The sequence below is a fragment of the Oncorhynchus mykiss genome, chromosome 13 (genome assembly GCF_057628025.1).
Source record: "Oncorhynchus mykiss isolate SJ-2025 chromosome 13, ASM5762802v1, whole genome shotgun sequence".
Classification (NCBI taxonomy): Eukaryota; Metazoa; Chordata; class Actinopteri; order Salmoniformes; family Salmonidae; genus Oncorhynchus; species Oncorhynchus mykiss.
In genome coordinates, this window is record NC_143034.1 from 19,150,001 (window position 1) to 19,163,725 (window position 13,725).

General features: G+C 43.9%; 1 protein-coding gene across 2 annotated transcripts in view; it reads right to left on the bottom strand.

The window, feature by feature from the left end:
* cacna1ab (calcium voltage-gated channel subunit alpha1 Ab) overlaps positions 1-13,725 on the bottom strand; it is a 311,077-nt gene that overhangs the window by 44,829 nt on the left and 252,523 nt on the right. For both annotated transcript variants that reach the window (XM_090195564.1, XM_090195565.1), the window contains 7 exons: positions 11,414-11,513; positions 10,979-11,139; positions 9,770-9,907; positions 9,477-9,678; positions 8,900-9,064; positions 8,576-8,686; positions 8,027-8,110 (listed from right to left, as the gene is read on the bottom strand). In XM_090195564.1, coding sequence (XP_090051690.1) covers positions 8,027-8,110; positions 8,576-8,686; positions 8,900-9,064; positions 9,477-9,678; positions 9,770-9,907; positions 10,979-11,139; positions 11,414-11,513 — 961 coding nt within the window. The remainder of the gene's footprint in view (positions 1-8,026; positions 8,111-8,575; positions 8,687-8,899; positions 9,065-9,476; positions 9,679-9,769; positions 9,908-10,978; positions 11,140-11,413; positions 11,514-13,725) is intronic.

The window sequence follows — 13,725 nt, forward strand, 5'->3', positions numbered from 1 at the left end:
AATAGGAGAGAGAGAGGAGGTTAAATAGGAGAGAGGAGGTTTAATAGGAGAAAGAGAGGGAGTTAAATAGGAGAGAGAAGGAACTAAATAGGAAAGAGAGGAGGTTAAATAGGAGAGAGAGAGGAGGTTAAATAGGACAGAAAGGAGGTTAAATAGGAGAAAGAGAGGAGGTTAAATAGGAGAGAGAGAGGAGGTTAAATAGGAGAGAGGAGGTTAAATAGGAGAGAGAGAGGAGGTTAAATAAGGAGAGAAGAGGATGTTAAATAGGAGAAGGAAGGTCAAGAGGAAAAGGAAGTCAGGAAAAAGAGAGAGGAGGTTAAATAGGAGAGAGGAGGTTAAATAGGAGACAGAGAGGCAGGCCAGGAGAGAGAGAGGTGTGGTTAAATAGGAGATAGTAGGTTAAATAGGAGAGAGATAGGAAGTTAAATAGGAGAGAGAGGGAGGTCAAGAGGGAGAGAGAGAGGAGGTTAAATAGGAGAGAGAGAGGAGGTTAAATAGGAGAGAGGAGGTTAAATAGGAGAGAGAGGAGGTTAAATAGGAGAGAGAGAGGAGGTTAAATAGGAGAGAGAGAGGAGGTTAAATAGGAGAGAGGAGGTTAAATAGGAGAGAGGAGGTTAAATAGGAGAGAGAGAGGAGGTTAAATAGGAGAGAGAGAGGAGGTTAAATAGGAGAGAGAGAGAGGAGGTTAAATAGGAGAGAGAGAGGAGGTTAAATAGGAGAGAGAGGAGGTTAAATAGGGAGAGAGAGAGGAGGTTAAATAGGAGAGAGAGAGGAGGTTAAATAGGAGAGAGGAGGTTAAATAGGAGAGAAGAGGAGGTTAAATAGGAGAGAGAGATGAGGTTAAATAGGAGAGAGAGGAGGTTAAATAGGAGAGAGAGAGGATGTTAAATAGGAAAAGAGGAAGTGAAAAGAGGAGAGAGGAGGTTAAATAGGAAAAGAGAGAGGAGGTTAAATAGGAGAATAGAGAGGAAAGTGAGAGGAAGAAGAAGAGAGAGGAGGTTAAATAGGAAAAAAGGAGTGGAGCAAGGAAGCCAAATAGGAGAAAAAGGAGGTTAAATAGAAAAAAAGGAGTGAATAGTAGAAGCAAGTTAATAGTAAAAAAAGGAGGTTAAATAGGAAGAGAGAGAGGAGGGTTAAATAGGAGAGAGAGAGGAAGTTAGAGAGGAGAGAGAGAGGATGTTAAATAGGAGAGAGAGAGGAGCGAGAGAGGGAGAGAAGGAAGCCAGAGAGAGAGAGGATGTTAAAGAGGGAGTGAGCCAAATAGGAGAAAGGAGTGAGGAAAATAAAGGAAGCCAGGAAGAAATAAGCCAAAGCAGCAGAGAGAGAGGAGGTTAAATAGGAGAGTAGGAGGTTTAATAGGAGAAAGAGAGGAGGTTAAATAGGAGAGAGAAGGAGGTTAAATAGGAGAAAGAGAGAGGAGGTTAAATAGGAGAGAGAGAAGGAGGTCAAAATAGGAGAGAGGAAAGTTGAGAGCAAAAAGGAGTGAGAGGAGAGAGAGAAGGAAAGTGAAATAGGAGAGAGAGAGGAAGGTCAAAATAAAAAGGAAGCCAGAGGAGAGAGGGAAAAGGGTCAAGAGGAGACAGAGGAGGTTAAATAGGAGAGAGAGAGGAGGTTAAATAGGAGTAGAGAGAGGAGGTTAAATAGGAGAGAGAGAGGAGGTTAAATAGGAGAGAGCTAGCCAAAATAGGAGAGAGAGAGGAGGTTAAATAGGAGAGAGAAAGGAGGTTAAATAGGAGAGGAGGTTAAATAGGAGAAAATAGAGGAGGTTAATAAGAAAAAGAAAATGAGGTTAAATAGGAGAGAGAGGAGGTTAAATAGGAGAGAGAAGCAAGTCAAAGAGCAAAAGGAGTTAAATAGGAAGGAAGCCAAGAGTAAGAAAAGTGGAAGTGAGAACAGCAAAATAGGAGGTTAAATAGAAGAGAGAGAGAGGAGGTTAAATAGGAAGAAAAGAGGAGGTTAATAGGAGAAGAGAGGAGGTTAATAATAGTAAAGGAGTGAGAGAGAAGCCAAGAAGAAGGAAAGTGAACAAGGGAGGAGTGAGAGGGAGAGAGAGGAGGTTAAAGAGGGAGAGAGAGGAGGTTGAAATAGGAGAGAGAGAGGATGTTAAATAGGAGAAAAATAAGGAAGGGGCCAAATAGGAGAAAGCTAGCCAAAGAGCAAAAGGAATGAAGTAGCAAGAAGGAGCCAAAGAGGAGAAAGAGAGAGGAGGTTAAAGAGGAAGGAGTGAAGAGCAGAAGGAAGCCAAGAGCAAGAGGAGGTTAAATAGGAGAGAGAGAGGATGTTAAATAGGGAGAGAGAGGAGGTTAAATAGGGAGAGAGAGAGGAGGTTAAATAGGAGAAAAGAGAAAGAATATGAGGTCAAAATAGGAGAGAGGAAGGTCAAATAGGAGACAGAGAGGAGGCTAATAGGAGAAAGGTGAAGAGCAACAAGGAAGCCAAATAGTACAAGAGGCTAGAGGAGAGAAGAGAAGGGCGAGAGGAGAGAGAGGAGGTTAAATAGGAGAGAGATAGGAAGTTAAATAGGAAGAAAGAGGAAGGTTAAATAGGGAGAAGAGGAGGTTAAATAGGAGAGAGTAGTAGGAGGTTAAATAGGAAAGAGAGAGAGGAGGTTAATAGGAAAGAGAGATGAAGTGCTAAATAGGAGAGAGAAAGCTAGGCTAAATAGAAAAGAGAGAGAGGATGTTAAATAGGAGAGAGAGGAGGTTAAATAGGAGAGAGAGAGGAGGTTAAATAGGAGAGAGAGAGAGAGGTAGGTTAAATAGGAGAGAGAGAGGAGGTTAAATAGGAGAGAGAGAGGAGGTTAAATAGGAGAGAGAGAAGGAGGTTAAATAGGAGAGAGAGAGAGAGGGATGTTAAATAGGAGAGAGAGGAGGTTAATAGGAGAGAAAGAGGAGGCTAAATAGGAGAGAGAGATGAGGTTAAATAGGAGAGAGGAGGTTAAATAGGAAGAGAGAGAGAGGAGGTTAAATAGGAATGTGAGCCAAATAGGAAAAGGAGCTAATAGTAAAAGAGGATGTTAAATAGGAGAGAGAGGAAGGGAAGGAGTAGAGAGAGAGAGGAGGTTAAATAGGAGAGAAAGGAGCTAATAGGAGAGAAGGAAGCCAAATAGGAGAAAGAGAGGAGGTTAAATAGGAGAGAGAGAGGGAGGTTAAATAGGAAGAGAGGAGGTTAAATAGGAGAGAGAGAGGAGGTTAAGTAGCAAGAGGGAGTGGAAATAGGGAGAGAGGGAGTTAAATAGGGAGGAGGTTAAATAGGAGAGAGAGAGGAGGTTAAGAAGCAAAATAAGGAATGAATAAAGAGGAGGTCAGAAATAGGAGAGAGAAGGAGGCTAGAATAAACAAGGAAGCCAAATAAGGAGAGAGAGAGAGGATGTTAAAGAGGAGAGAGAGGAGGTTAAATAGGAGAGAGAGAGGAAGAGGGTGAGAGGGAGAGAGAGAGGAGGTTAAGTAGGAAAAATTAGGTTAAATAGGAGAGAGGAGGTTTAATAGGAGAAAGAGAGGAGGTTAAATAGGAGAGAGAGGAGGTTAAATAGGAGAGAGAGAGGAGGTTAAATAGGAGAGAGGAGGTTAAATAGGAGAGAGGAGGTTAAATAGGAGAGAGAGGAGGTTAAATAGGAGAGAGAGAGGAGGTTAAATAGGAGAGAGAGAGAGGAGGTTAAATAGGAGAGAGAGAGGAGGTTAAATAGGAGAGAGAGGAGTTAAATAGGAGAGAGAGAGGAGGTTAAATAGGAGAGAGAGAGGAGGTTAAATAGGAGAGAGGAGGTTAAATAGGAGAGAGAGAGGAGGTTAAATAGGAGAGAGAGATGAGGTTAAATAGGAGAGAGAGGAGGTTAAATAGGAGAGAGAAAGGATGTTAAATAGGAGAGAGAGGAGGTTAAATAGGAGAGAGAGAGGAGGTTAAATAGGAGAGAGAGTGGAGGTTAAATAGGAGAGAGAGAGGAGGTTAAATAGGAGAGAGAGAGAGGAGGTTAAATAGGAGAGAGAGAGGAGGTTAAATAGGAGAGAGAGGAGGTTAAATAGGAGAGAGAGAGGAGGTTAAATAGGAGAGAGAGAGGAGGTTAAATAGGAGAGAGGAGGTTAAATAGGAGAGAGAGAGGAGGTTAAATAGGAGAGAGAGAGGAGGTTAAATAGGAGAGAGAGGAGGTTAAATAGGAGAGAGAGAGGATGTTAAATAGGAGAGAGAGGAGGTTAAATAGGAGAGAGAGGAGGTTAAATAGGAGAGAGAGAGAGGATGTTAATTAGGAGAGAGAGGAGGTTAAATAGGAGAGAGAGGAGGTTAAATAGGAGAGAGAGAGGAGGTTAAATAGGAGAGAGAGAGGAGGTTAAATAGGAGAGAGAGGAGGTTAAATAGGAGAGAGAGAGGATGTTAAATAGGAGAGAGAGGAGGTTAAATAGGAGAGAGAGAGGAGGTTAAATAGGAGAGAGAGATGAGGTTAAATAGGAGAGAGGAGGTTAAATAGGAGACAGAGAGGAGGCTAAATAGGAGAGAGAGAGGTGGTTAAATAGGAGAGAGGAGGTTAAATAGGAGACAGAGAGGAGGCTAAATAGGAGAGAGAGAGGTGGTTAAATAGGAGAGAGAGGAGGTTAAATAGGAGAGAGATAGGAAGTTAAATAGGAGAGAGAGGAGGTTAAATAGGAGAGAGGAGGTTAAATAGGAGAGAGAGAGGAGGGTAAATAGGAAAGAGAGAGAGGAGGTTAAATAGGAGAGAGAGATGAGGTTAAATAGGAGAGAGAGGAGGTTAAATAGGAGAGAGAGAGGATGTTAAATAGGAGAGAGAGGAGGTTAAATAGGAGAGAGAGAGGAGGTTAAATAGGAGAGAGAGAGGAGGTTAAATAGGAGAGAGAGAGGAGGTTAAATAGGAGAGAGAGAGGAGGTTAAATAGGAGAGAGAGGAGGTTAAATAGGAGAGAGAGAGGATGTTAAATAGGAGAGAGAGGAGGTTAAATAGGAGAGAGAGAGGAGGTTAAATAGGAGAGAGAGATGAGGTTAAATAGGAGAGAGGAGGGTTAAATAGGAGAGAGATAGGAAGTTAAATAGGAGAGAGAGGAGGTTAAATAGGAGAGAGAGAGGTGGTTAAATAGGAGAAAGAGAGGAGGGTTAAATAGGAGAGAGAGAGGAGGTTAAATAGGAGAGAGAGAGGAGGTTAAATAGGAGAGAGAGAGGAGGGTTAAATAGGAGAGAGGAGGTTAAATAGGAGAGAGGAGGTTTAATAGGAGAGAGGAGGTTATAAATAGGAGAGAGAGGAGGTTAAATAGGAGAGAGAAGGTTAAATAGGAGAGAGAGAGGAGGTTTAATAGGAGAGAGGAGGTTAAATAGGAGAGAGAGAGGAGCTAAATAGGAGAGAGGAGGTAAATAGGAGAGAGAGAGGAGGTTAAAACGTTAAATTATTCAAATGATACCAAAATACAACCATAACACACCAGACCTGATTAGAAGCCAAAGAAACAAAAGAGAGAGAAGAGAAAAGGAGAAAATCATAATTGAAAATAAATCAAAAACGCCATCATCCAATCCGGTAAAAGTAGAAGGTTGTATATTATATTTTCTATAAAAACCAAATGCACTGATCTTAGGGGGCAAGCAGGCCACAAGGTATGGAGGTACTGGCATCCAACAGACAGGACGCACACACACACACACACTGCACTCCTCAACCGCACACACACACCAGGAAGCTGGCACGCCTCGCCACTAAGTGATTGGCTGAGATTGGTCATGAGGTGTTCAGCATTCTGAACTGTCTACTCTACTGTCTACCCTAACCTCAGAATTCTTGTGCGACGAGGTGCACTACTGTTGTGTGGCACAGGTTGGCGTGCAAAGCAGTAGTGGGAGGAAGACGAGGAGGAAGACAAGAAAGAGGAAGCTAGCATGCAGACAGATCCAGCTTCAATGCAGGCAATGGCATGGCAACACTATTGCAACTACCTTCTCTTTAGCAGGGGGCTGAAGAGTAGGGCGTCAGTGTTAAGATGCTACAGCTGCATGCAGACCAGTGTTAGAGTATCCCTCTATCTGGTCAAGCAGAACAGAAGCCTTGGCTAGCATTCACACGTCCTTCTGGCAGCACTACGGTCAATGTGTGAGTGTGTGAGTGACAAATCTATGCAGAACATAACAGCAACCAATTCATGTGCATTTGTGTCCATGATTGTGTGTGTGTGTGCGTCGTCGTGTGATTCTATTTGTATGTGTGTGTCGACACAGTGTTCCACAACGGTTCCTTCCTTCAGCAGAAGAACACTTTTAGGTTCTAGATAGCACTTTTTTTTCTCAGAGTGTAGGTGTGATTCTATTTGTGTGTGTGTGTATGTACCCTTTATCCATGAACTGACCAATAGTGTGCCAGAAGGAGCAGATCTTTCAAAAGCTGCCGAGAGGAACCCCACTGGAGTCATCAGGCACACACACGATTCAACTGCCAATCAGAAGTGCATGCACTTGGGTCAGAGGTCAGGGGTTAAAAGGCAGCTAAGCCCAGAAGGTTGGGGGTGAAGGGTCAGGGAAGTCAGGAGGAGGGCGGGGCCACACATTGGCCAACGGGGATGCGTGTAGGTCTGAGAGATAAATGACAAACCAACCTCCTACATGTGGCAGGTAGATGTAGAAGGATGGATGGAAGGAAGGAGGGAGCAGGATGGATACAGTGAGTGTCAGCGAGAGGAGTCGGTGGTGGTTTGGTGATTTTTTTGTGGGGCACGGCAACAGCACACCATCACACAACAGCACACCACACAGTCGGCGTCATGGATTGCATGGGACAACATGGGAGGGGATTCATAGTGCATTTCGATTGGATGGATTTATCAGAAGTAGGAAGTAGTAGTGGGGGCGTAGGACGCCAACAAAGCAGAGAGGTTGGTTTTTAAAGAAAGCATGTAAAAAGATAGAACAGGAAAAGGAATCATTATGAAGGTAGTTACAACATAGTTACAACATAGGTATAACATAGTTACAACCATAGAAATGTCGTCTTTCTATAGTTACAACAAGGCCACAGAGCTTTTGGAAGCACATTCATGCTCAAAAACATGAATCTGCTTCCATCCAAAACATCAGTCAACAACAACCCAATTTGAGTGGTTTTGTTTCAGGCTCTCCTCGTGGTGACATTAGGTAAAGATCTACAGATGGAATCCGCAGTAGGAGGAAACAGCTCCACTGTCTGCCCCAGGGCCGTTGTTATTGATGTCGTTGTGTTGGACGAAGCTCCAAGGTGGAGAGAACTGGGGGAGCGGCACGCATCGAGGACAAACAGTTGGCGGTACATAACGCTGCACTTCTGTCGCACAAACAAAACAAGTCATTTCTTAGCAAACGGACCGTTCCACCAATTAACACAACCAGCTGTAAAGCATTCAGCTCAGTGTATTGAGATCCTGTAGGACCTGCTGTAGAATGTGACTACGGGGAGAGTCTGAAACAAACGTGGACATAACATTTCAACTACATCATGAATTCTTACCACTGCCATCCTACTACACACAGCGAAACATCTATCATATACAACACAGGATGAAGCACAATTACAAACACAAATATGTGGGAACAGACACAGACAAGCAAGACTTGACAACACAACAACACACACATAACATTGGGTTGGATGGCAATTTGAGCGTTCCAATAGACGACCTACTATCCACCAAAATAATATCTTTCAGCTCAGTGTAAAGACAGTGGGTGTGTCCCAACAACCTCTAGCTCCTCCTACTAGGAAGCACGAGCTCACTATTCCCCACAATAGTAAAAGCATCAGATCTGTGTATGGATAAATTCAAGGGAGTGTCCACCAATGAAATCCATGAAGGGAAGTGAACAAGTGCACACTTCGGGAGAAAGGAGAGAGTATTGTGACACACCCAGTATCTTATTAACAAATCATAGATCAGCAGTAGACATTTACAGGTTAGGTGTGTATGTGGTAGACACATGTACACACCACCACATACTTACTAATTCCCATCCCACTGCTAATTAAAACCCACACACATAGCCTATAGTACTATGCCCCAAGACGCACTTACCCAAAATTCTGTCACCAGGATATCAGTGAAGCTTCCGAGCACGGAGACAAAATCAAAAATGTTCCAAGCGTCTTTAAAATAATTCTGTTAGGGCACAGGAAGAGAAGACATATTTTAGCCAATCAGAGAGCAGAGAGACAGAGAAGTAACCAATCACATTTCTCCGACATTGGACATGGACAGGAATGAATTTCGCACCAGTCAATCACATTATTGTTACCGTGGTGACGGGGGGGGGGGGGGGGAAACAAGAGACATAAACCAATAGCAGTGCAGAGAGACAAGGTGGTAACCAATCACATTGCTCTTAATGGAGGACACCGACAGGAAGGTATATGCACTAGCCAATCACATTATTGTTACCATGGAGACAGGGACTAGGAGTTGCATTAGCCAATCGCATTGCGTTTAGAGAGTAACTAGGATAACATGCTCCAGTTGTGTCCACTAAAATAACCCGACTTATAAATGAATAATCGGAATAAGAAGCTCTAGCAGATATAGCAGGTCACTCTGGATGGGCGCGTGACAGCGTGTGTCTAGCCTCACCAAAACCCCGAAGGCGATGATCTTGAGAATACACTCCATGAAGAAGAGGGTAGTGAAGACGATGTTGATGTTCTTCAGGACTTTATCATAGGTGTCAGACGCCCCATTATACTGAACACAAACACACACACAGGAGGAAGAGCAGTTATGTGGGGTTCATCTCACCCTGAGATTAGAAGGTTTTCAGGAAATAGGAACGAGCGTTAGGTGGATGAACACAATATAAAATGCTAAGGGGATGAGTTCCCCAATTTGCTAGACAGATGGCTCCTGGTAGCGTTGCGTTAGAATGAGGCCATCTGTCGGAGGACGATATGATCTCACCTTCATCATGAGGACTATAGTATTGAGTGCGATCAGACCCATGATGCTGTACTCGAACGGTGGGGACACCACAAACGACCACATCCGGAACTGGAAGCTCTGCTTGTTCTTGGGCATGTGGCGGGTCAGGGGCTTGGCGTTTATGGCAAAGTCTATACATCCTCTCTGGATGGGGGGACGACAGAGGAGGAGGAGGAGGAAGGAGAAGAAGATGAACAATACTTTATTAATCCATACCAGATGGAAATGTGTCTTCTATTGTACACAACTCCTCCCATATATACAAACACACACATTGTTCCCTCTGCTCTTTCCTCCCCCCTTTCTCCCTGTCTCCATCCCTCCTCATTTCTATGCTCTCCCTGCTCTCTCTCCCGCCCCTCATCCCTTTCCTCCCTGTCTCCATCCCTCCTCATTTCTCTGCTCTCCCTGTTCTCTCTCCCTCCCCTCATCCCTTTCTCTCCTCATTATTTTTCACACTGTAATCCTTCATCTTATCTCCCTGCTCTCTCTGTCCTCCCTTCCTCCCTCTCTCTCTCTCTCTCTCCCTCCCTCCCTCCCTCCATCCCTCTCTCACCTCATTCTTTTCCAGACTGTAGTCCTCCATCATTTTATCCCCCTGTTCTTGGAAGGTGATGATGATGAGAGCAACAAAGATATTGACGAAGAAGAAGGGGAAGACAACGAAGTACACCACGTAAAAGATGGACATCTCCATCCGGTAGCCCGGACTGGGACCCTGATTCTCATAGGTCGCATCTACCGAATGCTTTAACACCCTGCGGGAGAGAGACAGAGATTAGGGTATACAGTATAGAGATTGAGATTGAGGCATGTGTAGAAAAGAGGGTGTGTGTGTGTGTTACTCACTGCGGCCAGCCCTCTCCAGTGGACACAGTGAAGAGGGTGAGCAGGGCCCAAGGCACGTTGTCGTAGTGGAAATCGTACTTCTTCCACTCCCGCTTCTCAGCTTTTACTTCATTCCGTTCGTACACCAAAAACTCTCCCCTGAGATACACACAGAAACAAAAGGAGTTAGCAGACAGCATGTCTGTGTGTGTGTGAGAGAAAGAGAGAGACAGAGACAGAGACAGAGGGGGAGAGAGAGAGAGAGAGAGAGAGAGAGAGAGAGAGAGAGAGAGAAAATGGTAGACACAGGAAAACCTGGCTCCCTGTAGAGGAAAGGCTGTGCAACCACTGCACCACAGCAGAACCTGAGACAGAGCTGCATTTCCTGACAAAATGTCAAAAATATAAAACAATTAGAGAGTGTCATTTCCCCAAATGTGAAACCCTTATTCAAGGTTTCAAAGACCTCTCTGATGAGAGTAGGCTACCGGTCCTGTTGGTGGAGGACGCAGAGAGCTGTGGGTTGGCAGCACACTACATTGCTGCCTGCCATAAGATGAGGGACAGTGACTGACAGACCAATCAACCTGCACATGTACTCTACTGTATGCTTATTGTTATTGTTGAATGTAGGGTTATTTTGACCCTTGGTTATTGTTGTTACTGTCCCGTTGACAATTCTGATTCTTATATTATATTATATTGTAAATATCCAAAATAAGCTTTGGCAATATGTACATTCTTATGTCATGCAAATAAAGCAAATTGTATTGAATTGAATTGAGAGAGAGACAGAAAGACAGAGAGAGAGAGACAGAAGAGAGAGAGAGAGAGAGAGCGAGAGAGAGAGAGAGAGAGACAGAAGAGAGTGAGAGAGAGAGACAGAGAGAGAGAGACAGACAGACAGAGAAATAGAGAGAGAGAGAGAGAGAGAGAGAGAGAGACAGAAGAGAGTGAGAGAGAGAGAGAGAGAGAGAGAGAGAGAGAGAGAGAGAGAGAGAGAGAGAGAGAGAGAGGGGGGGGGGGGGGGGGGGTCAAGAGAAAGGACTAAAAAGTGGTTGAGCTTTTAAATCCATGTGTGTAAAATATGGTTGGTTTGTACTCACATGCCCGAGCGTGTGTGTGCGTGTGTGTGTGTGTGTGTGTGTGTGTGTATGTGTTCTCCTGTGTATTTGTGTGTGTTTTGCCTGTGTATACAGCGTGTGTGTGTATATGTGTGTGGGTCCAGACCTGCAATCGCGCTCAAACTCCTTGGACTCGTCAGTGCAGTAGAAGAATCTGCCTTTGAACAGCTGCACAGCCACCACAGCAAATATAAACATGAAGAGCATGTAGACGATGAGGATGTTCAGGACGTTCTTCAGAGAGTTCACCACACAGTCAAACACAGCCTGGTGGACAGAGAGAGAGAGAGACAGAGAGAGAGAGTGTGTGTGTGTGAGAGAGAGAGAGAGAGAGAGAGAGAGAGAGACAGACAGACAGAGAGACAGAGAGAGCAAGAGAGAGAGAGCGAGAGAGAGGGAGAGAGAGAGAGAGAGAGAGAGAGAGGGGGAGAGAGAGAGAGAGAGAGAGAGAGAGAGACCATACAGGTAGAAATACAGTAGTAGAGTTGTCACATATAAATATATAGACATGCGGGAACACCCTGCCTCCCCCTCCCAGTACCTTTAGCTTGGGGAGTCGTTTGATGGTCTTGAGAGGTCGTAGTACCCTCAGTACTCTCAGAGACTTGATAGTGCTGATATCTTTCCCTTTGCCACTCCCCCTACAGGTTGGCATGGGAATAACACAACAACGTCAGTGCCGGGGGGAGAGGTGGAAGTTAAAGTTCAAAGGGCACTTACCACACCCGTTTGTGAGAATATAGGCCTAACCCATTCTTTACCCATCCTTAGGGTCAGGAAAAGCTCCTGTCCTGGTTGGGGTAACTTATCTCTCATACATAGATAGTCAACAGTTGACAAGGCTAGCACACTTGTCTTACACAGGTTAAAACATAGTACAGAGACAATCAGATCTCAGTCTCTTTTTCTGCAAAAAAATGATCCTTCTATATGAATCACATGAACCGATATGTGATCAGTTGTTTGATCAGCTGGTTTCATGGCCAGTAGACTCTTGAGAAGCATGTTTCAACCATTACATATTATCAACAGACATCTGACGGGATGCCCAGCCAAACCTCTTTCTTTCTTTTTCACAACTTTCCATTATCCAGGAGAATGTGAGTGGATGTCAGGGTGTTAGAGTATTATTACAAGGCAGGATTATCATTTCAACAATGTAATCCATGAGCCTGATACCATTATGGACTCATAATCCATTATGGGCTCATAACCCTCAGTCCCAACAGGGTTGAATGGTTTCCTTTCCTTATCTCCTTATACCGCTGCCTATAAAAGGGCTGGATACCATTCCGGTTTATTGTCACCCTCAGATAAGTGATGTGACTTGAAGGAAAGGAGACGAGGAAAGGATGCTATCTGAGACGATTGGGACGTGGCCATATGACGTTGCTGATGTCAGTCACAAGATGTGACATCACAGATAGAACACAGAACAGTTCATTCAACCAGAAGGAGGAATTATTTAGTCTGTGTCATCAGGGCTGCGTCCAACATGTCACCCTGCTCCCTATATAATGCACCACTATTGACCAGGCCTAGGGCTCTATAGAGGGAATAGAGTGCTATTTCAGATGCAGCCTGTTGTGGTAAATGACAAACGACATCCTGTGTTTTTATGTGCCTACTTCCTTTTATTCATAACAATAGGGGGCTGTAGATCCCAGGATTTGTACTGCCTATAAAACAATACCAGGGAAAGAAAAATCTCGACGTCAAGGGGACCATATCAGAGAGTTGATCTTTACTGTAAGTGGAATGACAGCCATTTTAAAAACAAGGACCGTCGGCTGGAGGACTGCCAAGGAGCAGGAGCAGAGTGTGTGTGTGTGTGTGTGAGAGAGAGGTCTTTCATCAAGCCTTTAACTATGAACTGCAGAGGTCTGCTCTCTCAAATTCTCAAGACAATTCAATTCATTGGTGATTGATTGAGTCTGGTCTTTGGCAACTGTAGTGTGTTGTTTGTGTGTGCTTCGATAATCAATATGCCTTACTCTGCTGATCCTCAATAGACTGAATAGACTAGAGTCCTCTCTATCAGAGCAGTATGAGAGTATTAGAGAAAAGCTCTTCTCGGGATAGGCATTAAGAATTTGCATTTATAGCAACTGTATTATAGACACCTATACAATGATAGCACTAGCTACTATATATAGCATTAGCATGTAGCGTTAGCTACTGTATATAGCATTAGCATGTAGCATCAGCTACTGCATACTCGATTAGCATGTAGCATAAGCTACTGTATATTGCATTACCATGTAGCAATAGCTACAGTATATGCGATTAGCATTACCTTTAGCTGCAATATATAGTGTGAGCATCAAGCTACTATATATAACATTAGCATAAGCTATAGTATATAGACCTATACAATGATAGTAAGTAGCATTAGCAAGAAGCATGTTGCATTAGCTACAGTATATTACAGATACTGGTACAATGATAGCAAGTTGCAATTAGCTACAGTATATATCGCATTGTAGACACCTATTAATACAATGATAGCATCTATGTTCATTGGTGAATTGCATCTTTTAGATTTTTAACACTTGCTTTAGCTACATTAAGCAAAACACTATGCATCCGGTTTGTACTGCATTGAATCATTTTAGGGGGATATCATGAAGCGTTACAATTGGTTCCTGGAGGTGGAGGGGTTCCGGAATGGTCCACAGGCAGACCAAATGTGGGTGTGACAACAGTGAATGGAGGAAGAGAAGGCAACGAGAAACGACGAGAATGGGAGCGGAACGACTAGAGGAACAAAGAAAGAAAGAGAGAGAAGCCATTTTGGACCGGACAAAGAGAGAGAGACAGCAGAGACAGAAAGAGAGAGACAGTGAGACAGAC